Here is a 17622-nt window from a genome sequence, read left to right as displayed (position 1 = left end):
TTATCGGCAACGGCAAATGTCTATCACAAAGCGTCAATTAAACTGTTCGAAAGTCATAAATAGGTTAAGACAAAAACAAATCAGGGTTACAAACTAAAACCGAGGGAAACACATCAACTTTAAGAGGAAAACAACGAAACAGCAGAAACACTGAAGTAAACAAAAAACCAACGACAATGTAACTTACCCTAAAAAAAAAAAAGCACTATACGATAACAACTGCCACAGTCTGGACTTGGTACTGGATATTTTAAGAAAAAAATGGTGGGTTGAACCTGGTTATGTGGCTAGCCAAACCTCACAATTATATTTCTATGTTAAATATGATACTACAATGACACCATTACATGACAGGGATACAGTACAAATAAATGCAAGAACATTCAGGACAGAGAACTATACAAATAAACAATACAATATTATATTTCGACATGCTTACCACAGAATAAAAATGAACACGTAAAAAAACATAGGACAGTACACAAAAAACAAACAGAACCACGAACTGTCTTTCACAAGACTGGGTCAACTTTTATATTCGGGTAAATTACGGTTCAAGAATTCAATCATGGCGCATGAACTTGTGGATATCTCATGCTGCGATTACATGTATTTAACAATACATTATTTAAGAATTGAATGCTTCTTTTCGTAAATTAATTGGGGTGTAAAAGCGTTGACCGAAGAACATTTGTATGAAGCGCGGAAGCTTTTTGTTTAAAATTCATTATTTAACAATATATAAAGCACATTGTAATACAACTGAAGTCAGACAAAATATTTAGTGTGCTTATGGACAAAGTCATCACTTAAAATGTCAGTAAATAACTCCAAAAAAATCGGTTGATGTGTAATCTTCTGATTATTGGATAAGGACAAAATGCATCAAAACATACATGTAAAAAGTATTAAAAAAAATACCGAGCTCCAAGGTACGTAAAAAAAAAGAAAGTCCTTAAAACCTGTATATAAATAAACTCATCATAGATACCAGGACTAAATTATATATATACGCCAGACGCGCGTTTCGTCTACAAAAGACTCATCAATGACGCTCGAATCCCAAAAAACTTTGATGCGTCTGAAGTTTTTTTTTCTTCTGAATTTTCCCTCATCAATATAACAAGGCAAGCACTGACAGAAGGCACAAAACTTCAACAAAAAATAGAAGGCACATAACCCCAACACCTTCAGAAATCACACATTTGTTCTTGGAAAAAACATCATAAAAATTACCAGGAAATTACATGCCAAAAGGTAATTATTGTTTCATATTTCAACTGTTGGCAGAAATTTGATACATCAATTATTTGTCATTTTTTTTTTTGGAATTATATTGCGACTAGAAACAGTGCTATACTTCACCTTTCAGAGATAAACAAAAAGTTGACAAATATGTTTCTATCCGTACTGGTTCTTCTCTTGTTCAACGCACGTTGTTATGGAAACTCCGAACAGCCTTGTTCTTTGAGGGATCATTTACTCAAAGATATTGAAAGGAACTTGGTGGAACTTAAATCTATACCAGTACATACACCCGAGTATCGTGGTAAGTTCTTTTAATCTATGAATAAACAATCTGAATATTTTGTCAACTGGACACATTCAATTAAAAAGGAAGTCACTGAATGAGTCTTGTGTAGACGAAACGCGCGTCTGGCGTACTAAATTTTAATCCTGGTACCTTTGATAACTATTTGTATGTGCCAAAGATAAAAAGGAGAAACGAAAGAGAAACATTGATGCATGCTTTTGTCTTTGCTCTCAATTCATTAAAACATATTTAATTTGTCTTATCATCTTTTGTTTTCAGGACATCATGCTGCAAATTATATCAGATGGGGAAAGTCCAGCTGCCCACAAGATTCAACACTTGTTTACGACGGTATAGTATAGTTAATTATTAAATAAAGAAAATACTTTTCATTTCCGATTGTTTATTTTCCTTTCCTTTGCAAAATTGTTGTTTTGGAACGTTCATGTAGAGCTGGTAAAATATGATCATGTATTCAGCACTTGGCGTGTTAGACTTTGCGCCTTGTTGTTTTATGTATTGAAATCAACTAGCTTATTCATAATATCAAACACGACATACTATTTTGTTTTCTTCGTAGTACTCTCGGATTTGCGCAAAACAACCAGTACATTTTCGTTTTATGTAACTTGTGTAGTTGTATTTAGTTTGATCTTAAGTGTTTTCATGTTTATGGAATATGATGTTGAAAAATATCTTTGAGAGTAATTCCCTTTATTAAAAATTCTTCCAAACGCTGAACGTTAAATAATTACTACATTATACTTGTCCTGTGTTTGAGACCGTATTTCAAACTCAATATGTTGTTGGTAAGTTGTGTCGTGTTGCTGTCTCAATGCGGAATGCACCACGTTGTCTTTTTTTTCTCCGCTTTTTATCTTATTCAATGATAAGTATCGTTAATAGAATTATGATCTTTGTAGAAATATCAAGTCAAAATTTAGATAATCTTATTAAAAGTATATTACACATAAACCACATTGATGACAAACACACCTATAAACTTGTGTTTATCATATCTGTGTGTGTTTTTGTTGTTGTTCATTTGTTGGTTTTACTATATCTCTTGAGTATTTGTAGGATATGCTGCCAGTAAACATTATACCAAAGGAGGATCAGGTTCAAATTTTCTCTGTCTTCCAAAGAATCCAGAATGGAAAGAGTATACCGAAGGAAAGAGTAAAGGAACTGGTGGTATATATGGTGTTGAATATCAAATTCATAACAGTAAACCATTTTCAAAGAGTTTTCTTAATAAAGACATGCCTTGTGCAGTATGTTTAACAGCTAGATCGACAGCTCTAATGGTTCCAGGAAAAATAAATTGCTTTGAAGGTTGGCATAAAGAATTTTCGGGTTATTTAATGTCAGAACACGACGGAAGGAGCCGCACACCATCGGAATACATATGCGTAGATGAGAAGTTGGATTCCGTTCCTGGTGGTGACGCAGATAACGGCGAAGCTATTGTTTACCCAGTAGAAGCTGTCTGTGGTAGTTTGAAATGCCCCCCGTATGTTGACGGTAATGAACTTACATGCGTCGTCTGCTCAAAATAAAATGATTTCAAACTCTTTTTAATATTTATTAAATATGTCATTTTGAAGCATCTTTTTCACTGATTTTGAAATAAATGAGTTAGGAATGCTATATTTACCGAATACCATATAGAAAGTGGCAATGCTGGTTAATAGAGAAATGCAATCAGCTACCAAAGAGATTACATGCTCTTTCTCATTATGAACCTTCCATTTCTATGTAGAAACATTCAACAACACATGTGAAGGATAAATACCAAAGTTGATCCGATATTTTGTGCTCGTGTTTTTGTATCATTATTATCTTGATATCTATTTGATGTTTATAAAGAGTCTTTTGAAAAAATATTTGAGAATGGAAATGGGGAATTTGTCAAAGAGACAACAAGCCGACCAAAGAGTAGACAACAGCCGAAGACCACCAATTGGACTTCAACGAAGGTTTTTTGAGATCCTACGTTGAAGTAACTTCTTCGAAAATTTAAGGGGACGCCATAATGCTTTGGAATATCTATTTCACAGATGACCACGGATGTTTCGATTGAGGTAGCCATTATCCCGTCAACTTTTCCTGTATTGTGATATAAAATTTGGACTATCATAGTAAATTTACTTGCCATTAGCAACACAACAAAGGCCAATAGTAAAACCTTTCGGAACACCTGACTTTTATTCAATTTCAAAGGGGATCATGTCGCTTTTGATTTAGTATTTAGCGCATGTTGCATTTTTTTCTAGATCAATTTTATGTGGCGCTTTTATCGGCAACGGCAAATGTCTATGACAAAGCGTCAATTAAACTGTTCGAAAGTCATAAATAGGTAAAGACAAAAACAAATCCGGGTTACAAACTAAAACCGAGGGAAACACATCAACTATAAGAGGAAAACAACGAAACAACAGAAACACTGAAGTAAACAAAAAACCAACGACAATGTAACTTACCCTAAAAAAAAAAGCACTATGCGATAACAACTGCCACAGTCTGGACTTGGTACTGGATATTTTAAGAAAAAAATGGTGGGTTGAACCTGGTTATGTGGCTAGCCAAACCTCACACTTATATGTCAATGTTAAATATAATACTACAATGACACCATTACATGACAGGGATACAGTACAAATAAATGCAAGAACATTCAGGACAGAGAACTATACAAATAAACAATACAATAGTATATTTCGACATGCTTACCACAGAATAAAAATGAACACGTAAAACAACATAGGACAGTACACAAAAAACAAACAGAACCACGAACTGCCTTTCACAAGACTGGGTCAACTTTTATATTCGGGTAAATTACGGTTCAAGAATTTAATCATGGTGCATGAACTTGTAGATATCTCATACTGCGATTACATGTATTTAACAATACCTTATTTAAGAATTGAATGCTTCTTTTCGTAAATTAATTGGGGTGTAAAAGCGTTGACCGAAGAAAATTTTGTATGAAGCGCGGAAGCTTTTTGTTTAAAATTCATTATTTAACAATATATAAAGCACATTGTAATACAACCGAAGTCAGACAAAATATTTAGTGTGCTTATGGACAAAGTCATATACACTTAAAATGTCAGTAAATAACTCCAAACGAATCGGTTGATGTGTAATCTTCTGATTATTGGATAAGGACAAAATGCATCAAAACACACTTGTAAAAAGTATTAATAAAAATACCGAGCTCCAAGGTATGTAAAAAAAAAAAGGAAGTCCTTAAAACCTATATATAAATTTGATGCGTCTGAAGTTTTTTCTTCTTCTGAATTTACCTTCATCAATGAAACAAGGCAAACACTGACAGAAGGTACAAAACATCAACAATAAATAGAAGGCACATAACCTCAACACCATCAGAAAACACACATTTGTTCTTGGAAAAACCATCATACAAATTACCAGGGAATTACATGCCAAAAGGTAATTATTGTTTCATATTTCAACTGGTGGCAGAAAATTGATACATCAATTATTTGTCATTTTTTTTGGAATTATATTGCGACCAGAAACAGTGCTATACTTCACCTTTCAGAGATAAACTAAAGTTGACAAATATGTTTCTATCCGTACTGGTTCTTCTCTTGTTCAACGCACGTTGTTATGGCAACTCCGAACAGCCTTGTTATTTGAGGGATCATTTACTCAAAGATATTGAAAGGAACTTGTTGGAACTTAAATCTATACCAGTTCATACAACCGAGTATCGTGGTAAGTTCTTTGAAACTATGAATAAACAATCTGAATTTATTTGTCAACTGGACACATTCAATTAAAAAGGAAGTCACTGAATGAGTCTTGTGTAGACGAAACGCGCGTCTGGCGTACTAAATTATAATCCTAATTGCTTTGTTAACTATTTTTATGTGCCAAAGATAAAGATGAGAAGCGAAAGAGAAACATTGATGTTTTCAATGTATACTTAGCATGCTTTTGTCTTTTCTCTCAATTCATTAAAACATATTTAATTTGTCTTATCATCTTTTGTTTTCAGGACATCACGCTGCAAATTATATCAGATGGGGAAAGTCCAGCTGCCCACAAGATTCAACACTTGTTTACGACGGTATCGTATAGTTACTCTGTTTCAAATGTATAACGTTTGCATTAACTGTTCACATTTATATTGCATGGAGTATAGATTTGAACCCAAACTCCCTCTTTTTACATTAATTTAAAAAAAAGAAAACACATTTCATTTTCGATTGTTAATTTTCCTTTCCTTTGCAACAACTGGTAAAATATGATCATGTATTTAGCACTTGGCGTGTTAGACTTTGCGCCTTGTTGTTTTATGTATTGAAATCAACTAGCTTATTCATAATATCAAACACGACATACTATTTTGTTTTCTTCGTAGTTCTCTCGGATTTGCGCAAAACAACCAGTTCATTTTCGTTTTATATAACTTGTGTAGTTGTATTTAGTTTGATCTTAAGGTTTTTCAAGTTTATGGAATATGATGTTGAAAAATATCTTTGATAGTAATTCCCTTTATTAAAAAATCTTCCAAACGCTGAACGTTAAAATAATTACTACAATATACTTGTCTCGTGCTTGAGGCCGTATTTCAAACTCCATATGTTGTTTGTTAGCTGTGTCGTTGTGTTGCTGCCTCAATGCGGAATGCATCACGTTGTCTTTTATTTCTCCGCTTTTTACCTTATTCAATGATAAGTATCATTAATAGAATTATGATTTTTGTAGAAATATCAAGTCAAAATTTAGATATTCTTATTTAAAGTATATTACACATAAACCACATTGATGACAATCACACCTATAAACGTGTGTTTATCATATCTTTGTGTGTTTTTGTTGTTTATTTCTTGGTTTTACTTTATTTCATGTGTATTTGTAGGATATGCTGCCAGTAAACATTATATCAAAGGAGGATCAGGTTCAAATTTTCTCTGTCTTCCAAAGAATCCCGAATCGAAAGACTATACCGAAGGAATGAGTCAAGGAACTGGTAGAATATATGGTGTTGAATATGAAATTCATAACAGAAAACCATATTCAAAGAGTTTTCTTAATAAAGACATGCCGTGCGCAGTATGTTTAACAGCTAGATCGACAGCTCTAATGGTTCCAGGAAAAATAAATTGCTTTGAAGGTTGGCATAAAGAATATTCTGGTTATTTAATGTCAGAACATGAGGATAGTAGCCGCTCGCCATCGGAATACATATGCGTAGATGAGAGGTTAGAATCCGTTCCTGGTGGTGACGGTAATCGTAATGAAGGTATTGTTTATCCAGTAGAAGCTGTCTGTGGTAGTTTAAAATGCCCCCCATATGTTAGCGGGAGAGAACTTACTTGTGTTGTCTGCTCAAAATAATTAAAGCAATGCTATCAAAACATTAAAAAGATTTCAAACAGTTCTTTCTTATGACTAATTGTTTAAATGTGTCCTTTTCACCAAATAGGCTAAATTGAGTTGGCGACTATTTTTAAGCATCTAACCCATAAGTTTTGAAAATAAAGAGTTTTGAAATTAATGAGTTAGGTTTGATATATTTCTTGACTAATATACAGAAATTGACAATGATGGATTGTGGAGAAAAGAACTAAGTTACGAAAAGGATGATTTGAATATTCCCATTTTGAATTTTCCATTTCTATGTAGAAACATTCAACACCACCTGTTGAAGATAAATACCCTATTTGATTGCAATATATAAGGCTTGAGTTTAGCATCATAATTTTCTTGATAACACTTTGCTTTTTATAAATAATCTACTGAACCAAGGGCTTTTAGTTATAACCTTGAAGTTATTTTGTCGAAATTTTTAGAGACGCCATCATGATATAGCTGACCGTTACAGAATATTTTTTTCACAGATAGGTTCCGATTGAGATAGCCGTAATCCCGTCCTTATTTATTGACGTTTCTTGGCTGTATACGCTGTTTTGACAGATGTAATATTGATGGACAACTGGATTAGACGATTAAAAAAACCACAAAAAAACGCATATTTTGGTTGAGGCTGACTTCATGCAGGAACTTCTTAGGAAGAAAGATAAGAAGTTAGCACTATCCTTTAACTCTACTTTTCGCTATATAGATGATGTTCTTTCACTAAATAATTCAAAATTTGGTGACTATGTGGAACGCATCTATCCAATCGAGCTAGAGATAAAGGATACTACAGATACAAATTGACAATGAGGGTCAGTTGAAAACAAAACTTTACGACAAAAGAGATGATTTCAGCTTTCCAATTGTGAACTTTCCATTTCTAAGTAGCAACATCCCAGCAGCACCTGCATACGGGGTATATATCTCCCAATTGATACGATATTCCCGTGCTTGCATTTCCTATCATGATTTTCTTGATAGAGGGTTGCTGCTCACAAGGAAGCTATTAAACCAAGAGTACCAAATGGTGAAGTTGAAATCATCCCTTCGTAAATTTTACGGACACCATCACGAGTTGGTTGACCGTTATGGAATAACCGTATCACAAATGATATTGGATATGTTCCTTACGTCGTAACTACAATCCCCTTCCCTTTCCTGAATGTGACCTACCGAATTAGACTATTTACCGGATTTGTTATCACATAAGCAACACGACGGGTGCCGCATGTGGAGCAGGATCTGCTTACCCTTCCGGAGCACCTGAGATCACCCCTATTTTTTTGGTGGGGTTCGTGTTGTTTATTCTTTAGTTTTCTATGTTGTGTCATGTGTGCTGTTGTTTGTCTTTTTCATCTTTAGCTATGGCGTTGTCAGTTTGCTTTAGATTTATGAGTTTGACTGTCCCTTTGGTATCTTTCGTCCCTCTTTTATGATATCATTTAACTGGTGATACGTAAAATGCAAAATGTGGTCCTATTGAACACTCGGAAAATATCATTATTTTCTTCCAATTCAAAGCTATCTTACAAAGATCTATGTCTAACGTACAGTTAATAGAGAAAAAAGGGATAAAAGTGTCGACTTCTTTTTTGACTGGTTAAGACTATCCTGTATAGAGTTCTTATTTCACCAATTTCGTTTATTTTAAACACTATCGTAACAAATAATAATAAAAAAAAAAACATATAAAAAAGAAGCAGAGACGTCCTAAAGTAGCAGGCATCTGAAAATCTTAAATCCGTATTTTATTTTGAAGGTTGGCCTTATAAGGCAAAAGTTCAGAATTTTTTGGTTTCAATGTTCTTTAAGTACTGATTTAGACTTTCAAAAAGAGCCAAATTACAAGCCCGGTGTCACTAATGAGTAAAAACCATGGATTGTGTCGATGCCACTGCTGGTTGATGTTCGTCCCCGAGGAAGTCACTAGCCAAGTAGTCAAATATATCAAATATAAAACATCTTTTTAAAAGTTTAGCAAAATATTGAACTCCAAGCCAATATCAAAAAGTGGAATTCTCTATAAAAAAACCGCAGACAAAATCAAACGCTATCAATAGCTAGCAAAATAAGCGTTGATGTACGGCTTGTAATATCATTGTAGTGATTATGATTATAAGTCTTTGTGTTATAATTTTCGTATTATTCGGTGTTCGTTAACTAGTGAAGGGTCGCTGTGCGACACTGACAAAGTAGTAATCAATTTCCTTTGAAGTATATAGATATGATAAAAGTATAACATGTTATAATAGTCAACATTTAGAAATATAAAGAGTATGTTTATACCTTTCACTTTCATTAAGTTGATGTTTTTTCATGAGGTCAAATAAGAAATGTAATCACACTTATGTTTTAACGCAGATTAGGAATAACCTTTAATAATTAGCTCTCAAAATTCATTTATTTCCTGTGTTTATTTTCAATGATCTTATATCAAAGACTATTTATCATTTACACCTATTGAAGTTGTTTATTTATGTAGTTTGTTGAATAACAAAGATCAACCTTTACATCACACCTGGTCAAATTAATAAACATTTGAGATAGACATTCCGTTGAATTGGCGATGCACCTAGCGTGTTATCATTAAACATACTCTAACTGCAAAGAACCTTGTCTATGATTGGAAAGCATGGAAGAAAAACATTAAAACTGCATGACAGACGTGAAGCTTTTTTTGACAATACTTCAAATAATGTCGATATTCTATAAATCTTATTAGAAAACAGGTGATATCTTGATTCAAGTACAGAATCTTGTCAGATAGATATATGGGAAAACTTTCTGTGAGGGATTTTTCTGAACAGATATATGGGAATACATTTTAAAATACTTTTTTGAGTTTTCGAATTCAAAAGTCTTAAAAGTGATCTTATCACAACCACTGTAGAAAATATTTTTATATGATAGGGTCTATAAAATGAATATAGCACTTTGTAATTTTTAATTTACATTACCAGGATCGACGAAAGCAAAAGATATAAAGCAAAAGATGTATAACTATCTTTATAAACGTGTAGCTATAGGACAAAAAGGGAATATAAGAATAACCAAAATCAGCATAAGGTCCACTTTAAAAGTTGTCACATATAGTTAATTGTGGCTTAACGTGACATCATTAATAAATGACTGAAAAATGAATGACTGAAAATTCAGTACTGAAAATGTTTATAAATAATTTGTATTTCATATATCAAAACTACAAATCCTCCAGTTTAATTCCATCAATCTTTGTAACGTACATGTTGTCTTATTCGAGGGTTGGCAGCTCATAGGCAACAGTAGCGATTTTCATATCTCAGAAACCAATTACAATATACAAATCAAGGTTACACACAAAAACTAAGGGACAAGCACGATCCTAAAAGAAACAAGACCTGATAGATCCAAAGAGTAACCGTCTCTTGCTATACACCATCCGCTATGCAATTTCATCATCAGTCAAAATGTCACAATCAGGAATAAGACACAATTAGTAATATTGCTTATCTAAAAACTTAAAATAAGATTCTGAAAACATGTTGTTCGTGAGTTTAACCACAAACGATTGTTATCGGTCAAGCGATTTGTAAAAGCCAAATTCTTTCCGTATAAAGTTTCCTTGAAGTCGATCTTTTTATTTTACTTTCTATGGTGTGGTAGTGTCAATTTTTGTCGTCCTTCCTCAAAGATTTGATGTAGCAGTTTTTGTGTTAATGGAGTCCGAATAGTGTAACCATAGGTGAGACTTATGTATTAGATGATAACTGTAATACCAAATAATAGAGCAGAGGACATGCAACTACTGCAAAATAGATATTGATATGATCAAGTTGGTTACTAACATATTCTAGTTTCAAGTAATCCTTTATTTCTAAATATTATATGAAGATACGAAGTAAATTTTCTGGTTTCGGTAGTGTCATTGGGGAAGCACGCACTGAGATGACAGGACACAGTCAATATACCAGAAAGTAAATTTATAGAAACTTTTCAAATAGTTTCCCATTTTCTCTGTGAGAAAGTTCTTAATTGTTTTTGATTTCTATGATTACAAATACAAGTCTGACACTAGTATTCATTCGAATACAAATAGTCTTTTACAATTTCAATCCACCAAAAAAATAAATGTCTTTTAATATATATTTTTTTATAGATAAAGACAACAGTAGTATACCGCTGTTCGATAGTCATCAATCGATTTAACAAATCCGGGTCACAAACCAAAACCAAGGAAAACACATCAATTATAAGAGAAAAACACCAAAACAACAGAAACACTGAACTGCTACAAAACTAAACAAAATAGAAACGGAATATTTGATAACAACTGCGATATCCCTGACTTGGTACAGGAACTTTAAAACAAAGAGATTGCTGGATCTTCCTACACAGTACTTTTATTTAGTTTTTGATGCCACTGCTGGTGGACGTTTCATACCCGAGGGTTTCACCACCCAATAAGTCAGCACTTCGGTGTTGACATGAATATCAATTATATGGTCATTTTTATAAATTTCTTGTTTACAAAATTATGAATTATTCGAAATACTAAGGATGTTCTTATCCCAGACATAGATTACAATAGCCGTATTTGGCATAATATTTTGGAATTTTGGGTCCTCAATGCTCTTCAACTTTTTACTCGACGAAACACGCTTCTAGCTTATTAAACTATAAGTCTGGTACCTTTGATAACTATTGACATCTTTCCACCAGAATGTCGAATTGAACTTAGTAGCAGGTAATGTTCTAGTTAAGGATTTTGATGCTTTGGTCTAAAATTGAATAAATAGAACAGAACTGTTGACCCTTATTGACTTTGCTCGAGTAATTCAATTTATGTATTTAACTATAACAAATACATATAATTTTATTATGCGATAGATGCTGAGTTGTCAGAAATTGATTAGCTGTTATTTTCTTTTGACATTTTTATATTAATTTATTTGGAAAACATTCAACTATAATAATTTTTATATATTTGTTTGTTTTCAAAATCAATTCAGTCATTTGTTTTTTAGATTATTTTCTACACTTAAGCAAAAATATTTCCAATCTTTATGATTACTTTATCTTTGAGATGTTGTTTCAAACTTTTGAAAATAAAAATAAATAATCTTAACTTATATTTCACACAGACTGATTAAAGACATTTACCATTTAATGGTATTTCACTGAAATAAAAATCTCAGTGTCATATAATAACATCTGGTTATAATGTTTACTTTCTAGGTGTTATAGTGGCGATCCACCCAAATTTGATGTCTACAATCTTTGTGGGCGTGGTCGTTGGACAAGATCACAACAACATTGAGTAATTACTTTTACTTCCTTCTATATGTATGAATTGTAGGTATCGTGAAAAATAAAAGTGAGATGATTTTGAAGATGTTTATACTTATTTAAGCAGAATAAGCATATTTCAATATCCAAAATGTGTATTGTTACTTTAATCAAATGGGTAATTAATATACATTTTTATGAACTATCAATATTGCTTGTTACCTACAATGTGTATTGTTAAATTCCGTCAAATGAATATTAAAGGTCAGAGATGATCAATCATGTCAACCAATTTACATTTATAGCTAGCTATAAAACCAGGTTTAATCCACGATTTTCTATATAAGGAAATGCCTGTACCAAGTCCGAAAAATGACACTGACAGTTGTTTTTTATTCGTTTGATGTGTTTGAGCTATTGATTTTGCCATTTGATAAAAGACTTTCCAATTTGAAATTTCTCGTATTTCAGTATTTTTATTTTTTTTAATTTTTCAATATAACTCAAATAATGCTTTAACGCTTGTCATTGTAGATATGTATTATAATGATTACGTGTAAAAAAAAATAAGAAGCAGAAATCAACAGATTTTCATAGTTGACTCAGTCCTAGTTTGAAAGTTAATGTGGTTATTTTTATTTGATGCTCATAATATTAATCGGTTTCAAAATTTAAAAAAATCCTTATGCATATGTTTCTTGTTGACCCAATATTATAGATTCAGAGAAATGAGTTGCACACTCAACAGATAAAGTTTAAAGTTTAAGCGAGCATACATTGATCTGTATTACACAATATTGTTTTATATAGTCTTGATATTCAAACGTATGTATTAAGAGTTTTTGTTTTTAAATTGTTTGAGATCAATCAGCCATATATATTTAATAGCTTCCAAACTAGGACTGGGTCAATAAGATTAACAAATAAAAATTCAAAATTGCAGAACATTTCGTTTTTGTTTCTTTTGCTTAAAAAAACAGCCCACAAAGGTATAAAAAGATATTAATGGGTAGTTATAATGTATTAAACAAGAATTTTTCTTTGATAAATTTCTATGACATTGCCATTTCTTAATAAGATATTACATTTAATTGCAATATTGTAATATCGTATCAAAGTTATTACAATGTGGATAACTGATGTAGGTCAATGCCTGTTAGTGTCCTCGAACTTTAGTTGATAAATAATATAAAATTTTGCTTTAACTTGTGTGATTACAAGTCAGTTATTTGAATAATTTCAAACTTTCTTTCAAAATCTAAGGCTTCGGTTATGTATACAAAAATATAATAATCAAGTCGTTATTGAACTGTTAATTATTGAAAAAAAACTAACTGAAATACAGAAGTGATACTACTGAATATGACAATTGAAATGATTAAATATTTAGGATTAAATTTAGGATTAATAACAGAATTTTGTCCAGTTGAGTGGTGCAGTAAAGCAATTCTCAACTTAGTTATAATTATTTTTTAATAGTTAATTACAATTAAAATATTATAATATAGTACTGTGAACAAAATAAACCTTTTTTACCTGCTTATAATACCTTAATATGTTTAGATTCAATGTAAACCTAAAAGTTTTAAAAAAAAAATAAACAAAAGACGATATTTTAGGTAAGAAATCAAAGATATATTGAAAGAGAGAGTTTTTAGCAAAATTCATATTGATTTATTTCATACATCTTGTTCAATTATCAACCAACGATCATGTGTCAAGGTTCATGTTGAATACATATACAGAAAACGTAATTTAACAAAGCCTTGTAGGCCTAGGAAATCATCTTAATTTGAGAATTCCTCGTTATAAAATATTTCTTTGATGATTTACAATTAGAACCAAACCGACATTTTTTGGCGTGTGATAACAATATTACAGTTTGTTTGCAATTTGAAATGGACAAAAGATAGCATGATTGTTGTATATTATGTGATCAAACTGTAAAATAAGTACCAAGTTTAGTCCTAAACACATCTGTCTCCGTAATAGTTTTCTTTATTAGTAAATGTGTTCCATTCTGTTTGATATAAAAGAAAACAAATTACAGCTAAAAGATGCATTAAGAGATTTTCTTTGTACCGCCCTGAACATTTAACTACTTATTGAAAACTTATGAACTTAATCATTGAACTGAAATAATTCGCGTCAAGATAAAAAATGATTTTTTCATGATTCAACACAGTTTCTAAATATAATGACAAATGTGGAAATTGCATGTACACGAACGCTTAAGAAATGTAAAATAACGTTTCATCAGGACGTTTTCACAGGTGCACACACAGGAATTAAGTTTGTGTGTATCAAAGGCACCGACAAAGGATATTTTTACAGCCGTGAAAGAAATTGTCATAAAAGATAAACATATCAATGAATAAATAAGTAGATAAATAAATAAAACCTTTATTAAAAATCTAAGTTGCATACAAAATTAATGTTATGCAAAGTGAAGAAAAAGAGAAATCAAATTATAACATTTTCGTTCTTTGTGGTCTTTGTGGTATTACAGTTTATGGCGATCTCGGTTCATCAAGGCAGTTTATTCGGTGTCAAACGGCTTTTGTTAAAGTTGTCGAGATTTTCATCAGAGTCCCATATCTCCATGTAAAGACCTTTAATCTGGCGTAAATGAAAGGCCACAAATGCTTCATTATCACCCAAAGATCCGCCCATCAACAATAGCACACCTTTAATTAAACAGTGCAGACCTTCAAAGTATTTAACACTTCAAATACTTTGTAAACGACCATTTAAATGATTTTCCATTTGCGGTATATCAATGAGTATTTATTGTAAACATTTAAAATGGATTATTTCATTATCAAATTATAGGATTTATAAACAAGCCATTTGAGATAAGAATTTAAAAATACAATACTTGTCCTTCTATTGTATATTTTGCATTACGCCCAATAACTGTTGCATTATACCAGTAAATCATGAATGAAAAATTGTATATCTGATAGTAAAGTTTTTTGGAATATAGATAAGGGATCTTACTTTCTCTTTCTAGTTGAAACATATTTATTTATAGTGGATTGGGAAACAAGATTTGCAACTTATAGTAATCCCTTTCCACTTTGCGGGTGCGAGTGCTGCCTTGTAGCGGTAGCCTTGTAGCGGTATTAGCCTGCTCTTTTTTGAAATCGACAAGGGTGTCTTTAACGTGCAAGAGATAAGGCTCTCTTTTAACACGGGTCGGCCATTTATCGTCCCCTTCCGACAGACTATCATCGTTTCCTCAAGACCATACTCGCAAATGGTGTCAAGGGAGAGCCGAAAAGTCAGTCCCTGAAATTTTCATCCCGAACGAGAATCGAACCAAGAACCTTTGTGTTACAAGTCCGATGCACTAACCACTACACCACGGCTCTCTTTCTAAAATGCTATTACCAAGAGGCTGATTGGAAAGAAATGCATTATAGATACCAGAATTGAAATTTTATATTTGCACCAGACGCGCGCTTCGTCTACAGAAGAGTCATCAATGACGATCGAATAAAAAAGTTTAAAAGTCCAAATAAAGTTCAAAGTTGAAGAGTATTGCCAAATACAGCTGAGGTAAAATATTCATGAGGTAGACAAGCCTTAGTATTTCAAAAATTCCAAGTTTGTAAACAAGTAATTTATAATTATGACCATATCAATAATAATTCATTTCAGCACAGAAGTGCTGACTACTGGGCTGGTGATACCCTTTGGGACAAAAACCTCCACCAGCAGCGGCATCGATCCAGTGGTTGTAAATAAACTCATCATATAGAAATTAAATCTGTTTGCCTTATTCAACCATTATAGTCAAAACTGGTAAGTATAAACGAACGGGTGAAAATTGGATTGTGGCTTCGTATAAAAGTCGTAACGGTTTACTAAACCAATAGTGGCAAAATTTTCGCTATTTTTCTGTTTTCAGTATCTCTCGGTTTATTATAGAGTGTACCCGAAATAAAAAAAAGTGGGTAAAAATCTTAATTCAAATGCAATATCCTCATAGTTTTCAAGATAATACCGGTATTCAAAACACCAAACAATGGTATAAATCATTAAAGAGCATTAACTCCAAAAACACATTTTGTTACCTTCTAGATACCACGATGATGATTGTAGTCAACATTGTTAAAATAGGCCCCAGTAGTTTTTGAGGAGAAAATGCTTGTAACAGTTAACGTACGACGACGAACGATTAAAACCAATTGATTAGAAACAAGAATGTGTCCCCAGTACATGGATGCCCCACTCGCACTATCATTTTCTATGATCGGTGGACCGTGAAATTGGAGTAAAAACTATAATTTGGCTTTAAAATTAGAAAGATCATATCATAAGGAACATGTTTACTAAGTTTCAAGTTGATTGGTCTTCAACTTCATCAAAAACAACATTGACAAAAAACTTTAACCTGAAGCGGACAGACGAACGAACGAACGGAGGACCTACGAACGGACGGACGAACAAATGAACGGACAGTACGACGAACGAACGGACGCACCGACCAGAAACATAATGCCCCTCTACTATCGAAGGTGGGGCAAAAAAAGGTTGAAACAAATTTATATACTGAGAACACATTGTTCTATACACTTTTTATAAGCAGCTAATTTTATAAAGAAAATGGAAGGAAACTTAAAGCCGAGCATATCGTTTCAGTTGGGCGAAATACAACTAACAAACTGGTACTTTTGAAATGATTCCTAATAGAAACGGAACGTTTACAATACGAAAATAGAATCAACTTTAATGTCGTAACGTTCAATTCTCAACCGATTATTCTTTTCAAATTCTAGATGTATATCAAAGTTTAAAGCAGACATAACACACCATATGGGTATGGCAGCTACATATCACAGTGTAAAGTATGTGCACTTTCACAACGCTATTTGGACTTCGTTAACAAGGATGTACGCCGTGCGCCAAAATTGCTCCAACAGAGATGAAGAAGAAAGACCACAATCTACACTACATTAGTGATCATTACAAATTGGTTTGAGTGATACGATGTGTTTTTTTCTTAACTCACTAGCGTCAGTTTTCGGGCTTTCATCTGAGCTGTATTTAACCGATTGTGACTGAGTTTGAATTTGCCGGGTGATGTATGCATAGTACGACATGCTTGAGTGTTTCTACTGTTTCGTTGTTTTCCTCTTATAGTTGATATGTTTCCCTTGTTTTAGTTTGTAACCCGGATTTATTTTCTCTCAATGGATTTCTGACTTTTGAACAGCGGTATACTACTGTTGCCTTTATTTACACTGTCGACACTGGTCGCGCTCCTGTTCGAGTTTGCAATTTGTCGTTACCAAATTGATTAACGCGAATTGAACCGAATCGATAAAATACTGCTGTCTTAACTCAGGTGTATCCGTGGTCATATTTATTCTAGCATAAATGGGATGTTATTTTAAATGGAATTGTATACGACTGTCATA

General features: G+C 32.5%; 2 protein-coding genes across 2 annotated transcripts; both read left to right on the top strand.

Annotated features, from left to right (window-relative positions):
• The first annotated feature begins 1350 nt into the window (after nt 1-1350).
• LOC139492472 (uncharacterized) lies at nt 1351-3140 on the top strand. Its single transcript, XM_071280651.1, has 3 exons — nt 1351-1549; nt 1814-1885; nt 2615-3140. Exons 1-3 carry the CDS (start codon nt 1396-1398, stop codon nt 3091-3093), a joined length of 705 nt encoding a protein of 234 aa, XP_071136752.1. The 5' UTR covers nt 1351-1395; the 3' UTR covers nt 3094-3140.
• A 1777-nt stretch (nt 3141-4917) lies between these two features.
• Nucleotides 4918-6910, top strand: LOC139492471 (uncharacterized). Its single transcript, XM_071280650.1, has 3 exons — nt 4918-5281; nt 5565-5636; nt 6432-6910. Exons 1-3 carry the CDS (start codon nt 5128-5130, stop codon nt 6908-6910), a joined length of 705 nt encoding a protein of 234 aa, XP_071136751.1. The 5' UTR covers nt 4918-5127.
• The last annotated feature ends 10712 nt before the right edge of the window (nt 6911-17622 follow it).

The sequence above is a fragment of the Mytilus edulis genome, chromosome 10, assembly GCF_963676685.1.
Source record: "Mytilus edulis chromosome 10, xbMytEdul2.2, whole genome shotgun sequence".
Classification (NCBI taxonomy): domain Eukaryota; kingdom Metazoa; phylum Mollusca; class Bivalvia; order Mytilida; family Mytilidae; genus Mytilus; species Mytilus edulis.
Note: the sequence above shows the minus strand (reverse complement) of the source record. Positions and strands in the feature narration are given on the sequence as shown.

What these genes read in the sequence shown, in the direction of transcription:
- LOC139492472 (XM_071280651.1), top strand. Translation starts at nt 1,396, where the DNA reads ATGTTTCTATCCGTACTGGTTCTTCTCTTGTTCAACGCACGTTGTTAT. An exon ending in ACATACACCCGAGTATCGTG is followed by an intron (nt 1,550 to 1,813) that starts GTAAGTTCTTTT and finishes TTTTGTTTTCAG; the next exon opens with GACATCATGCTGCAAATTAT. An exon ending in TTCAACACTTGTTTACGACG is followed by an intron (nt 1,886 to 2,614) that starts GTATAGTATAGT and finishes GAGTATTTGTAG; the next exon opens with GATATGCTGCCAGTAAACAT.
- LOC139492471 (XM_071280650.1), top strand. Translation starts at nt 5,128, where the DNA reads ATGTTTCTATCCGTACTGGTTCTTCTCTTGTTCAACGCACGTTGTTAT. An exon ending in TCATACAACCGAGTATCGTG is followed by an intron (nt 5,282 to 5,564) that starts GTAAGTTCTTTG and finishes TTTTGTTTTCAG; the next exon opens with GACATCACGCTGCAAATTAT. An exon ending in TTCAACACTTGTTTACGACG is followed by an intron (nt 5,637 to 6,431) that starts GTATCGTATAGT and finishes GTGTATTTGTAG; the next exon opens with GATATGCTGCCAGTAAACAT.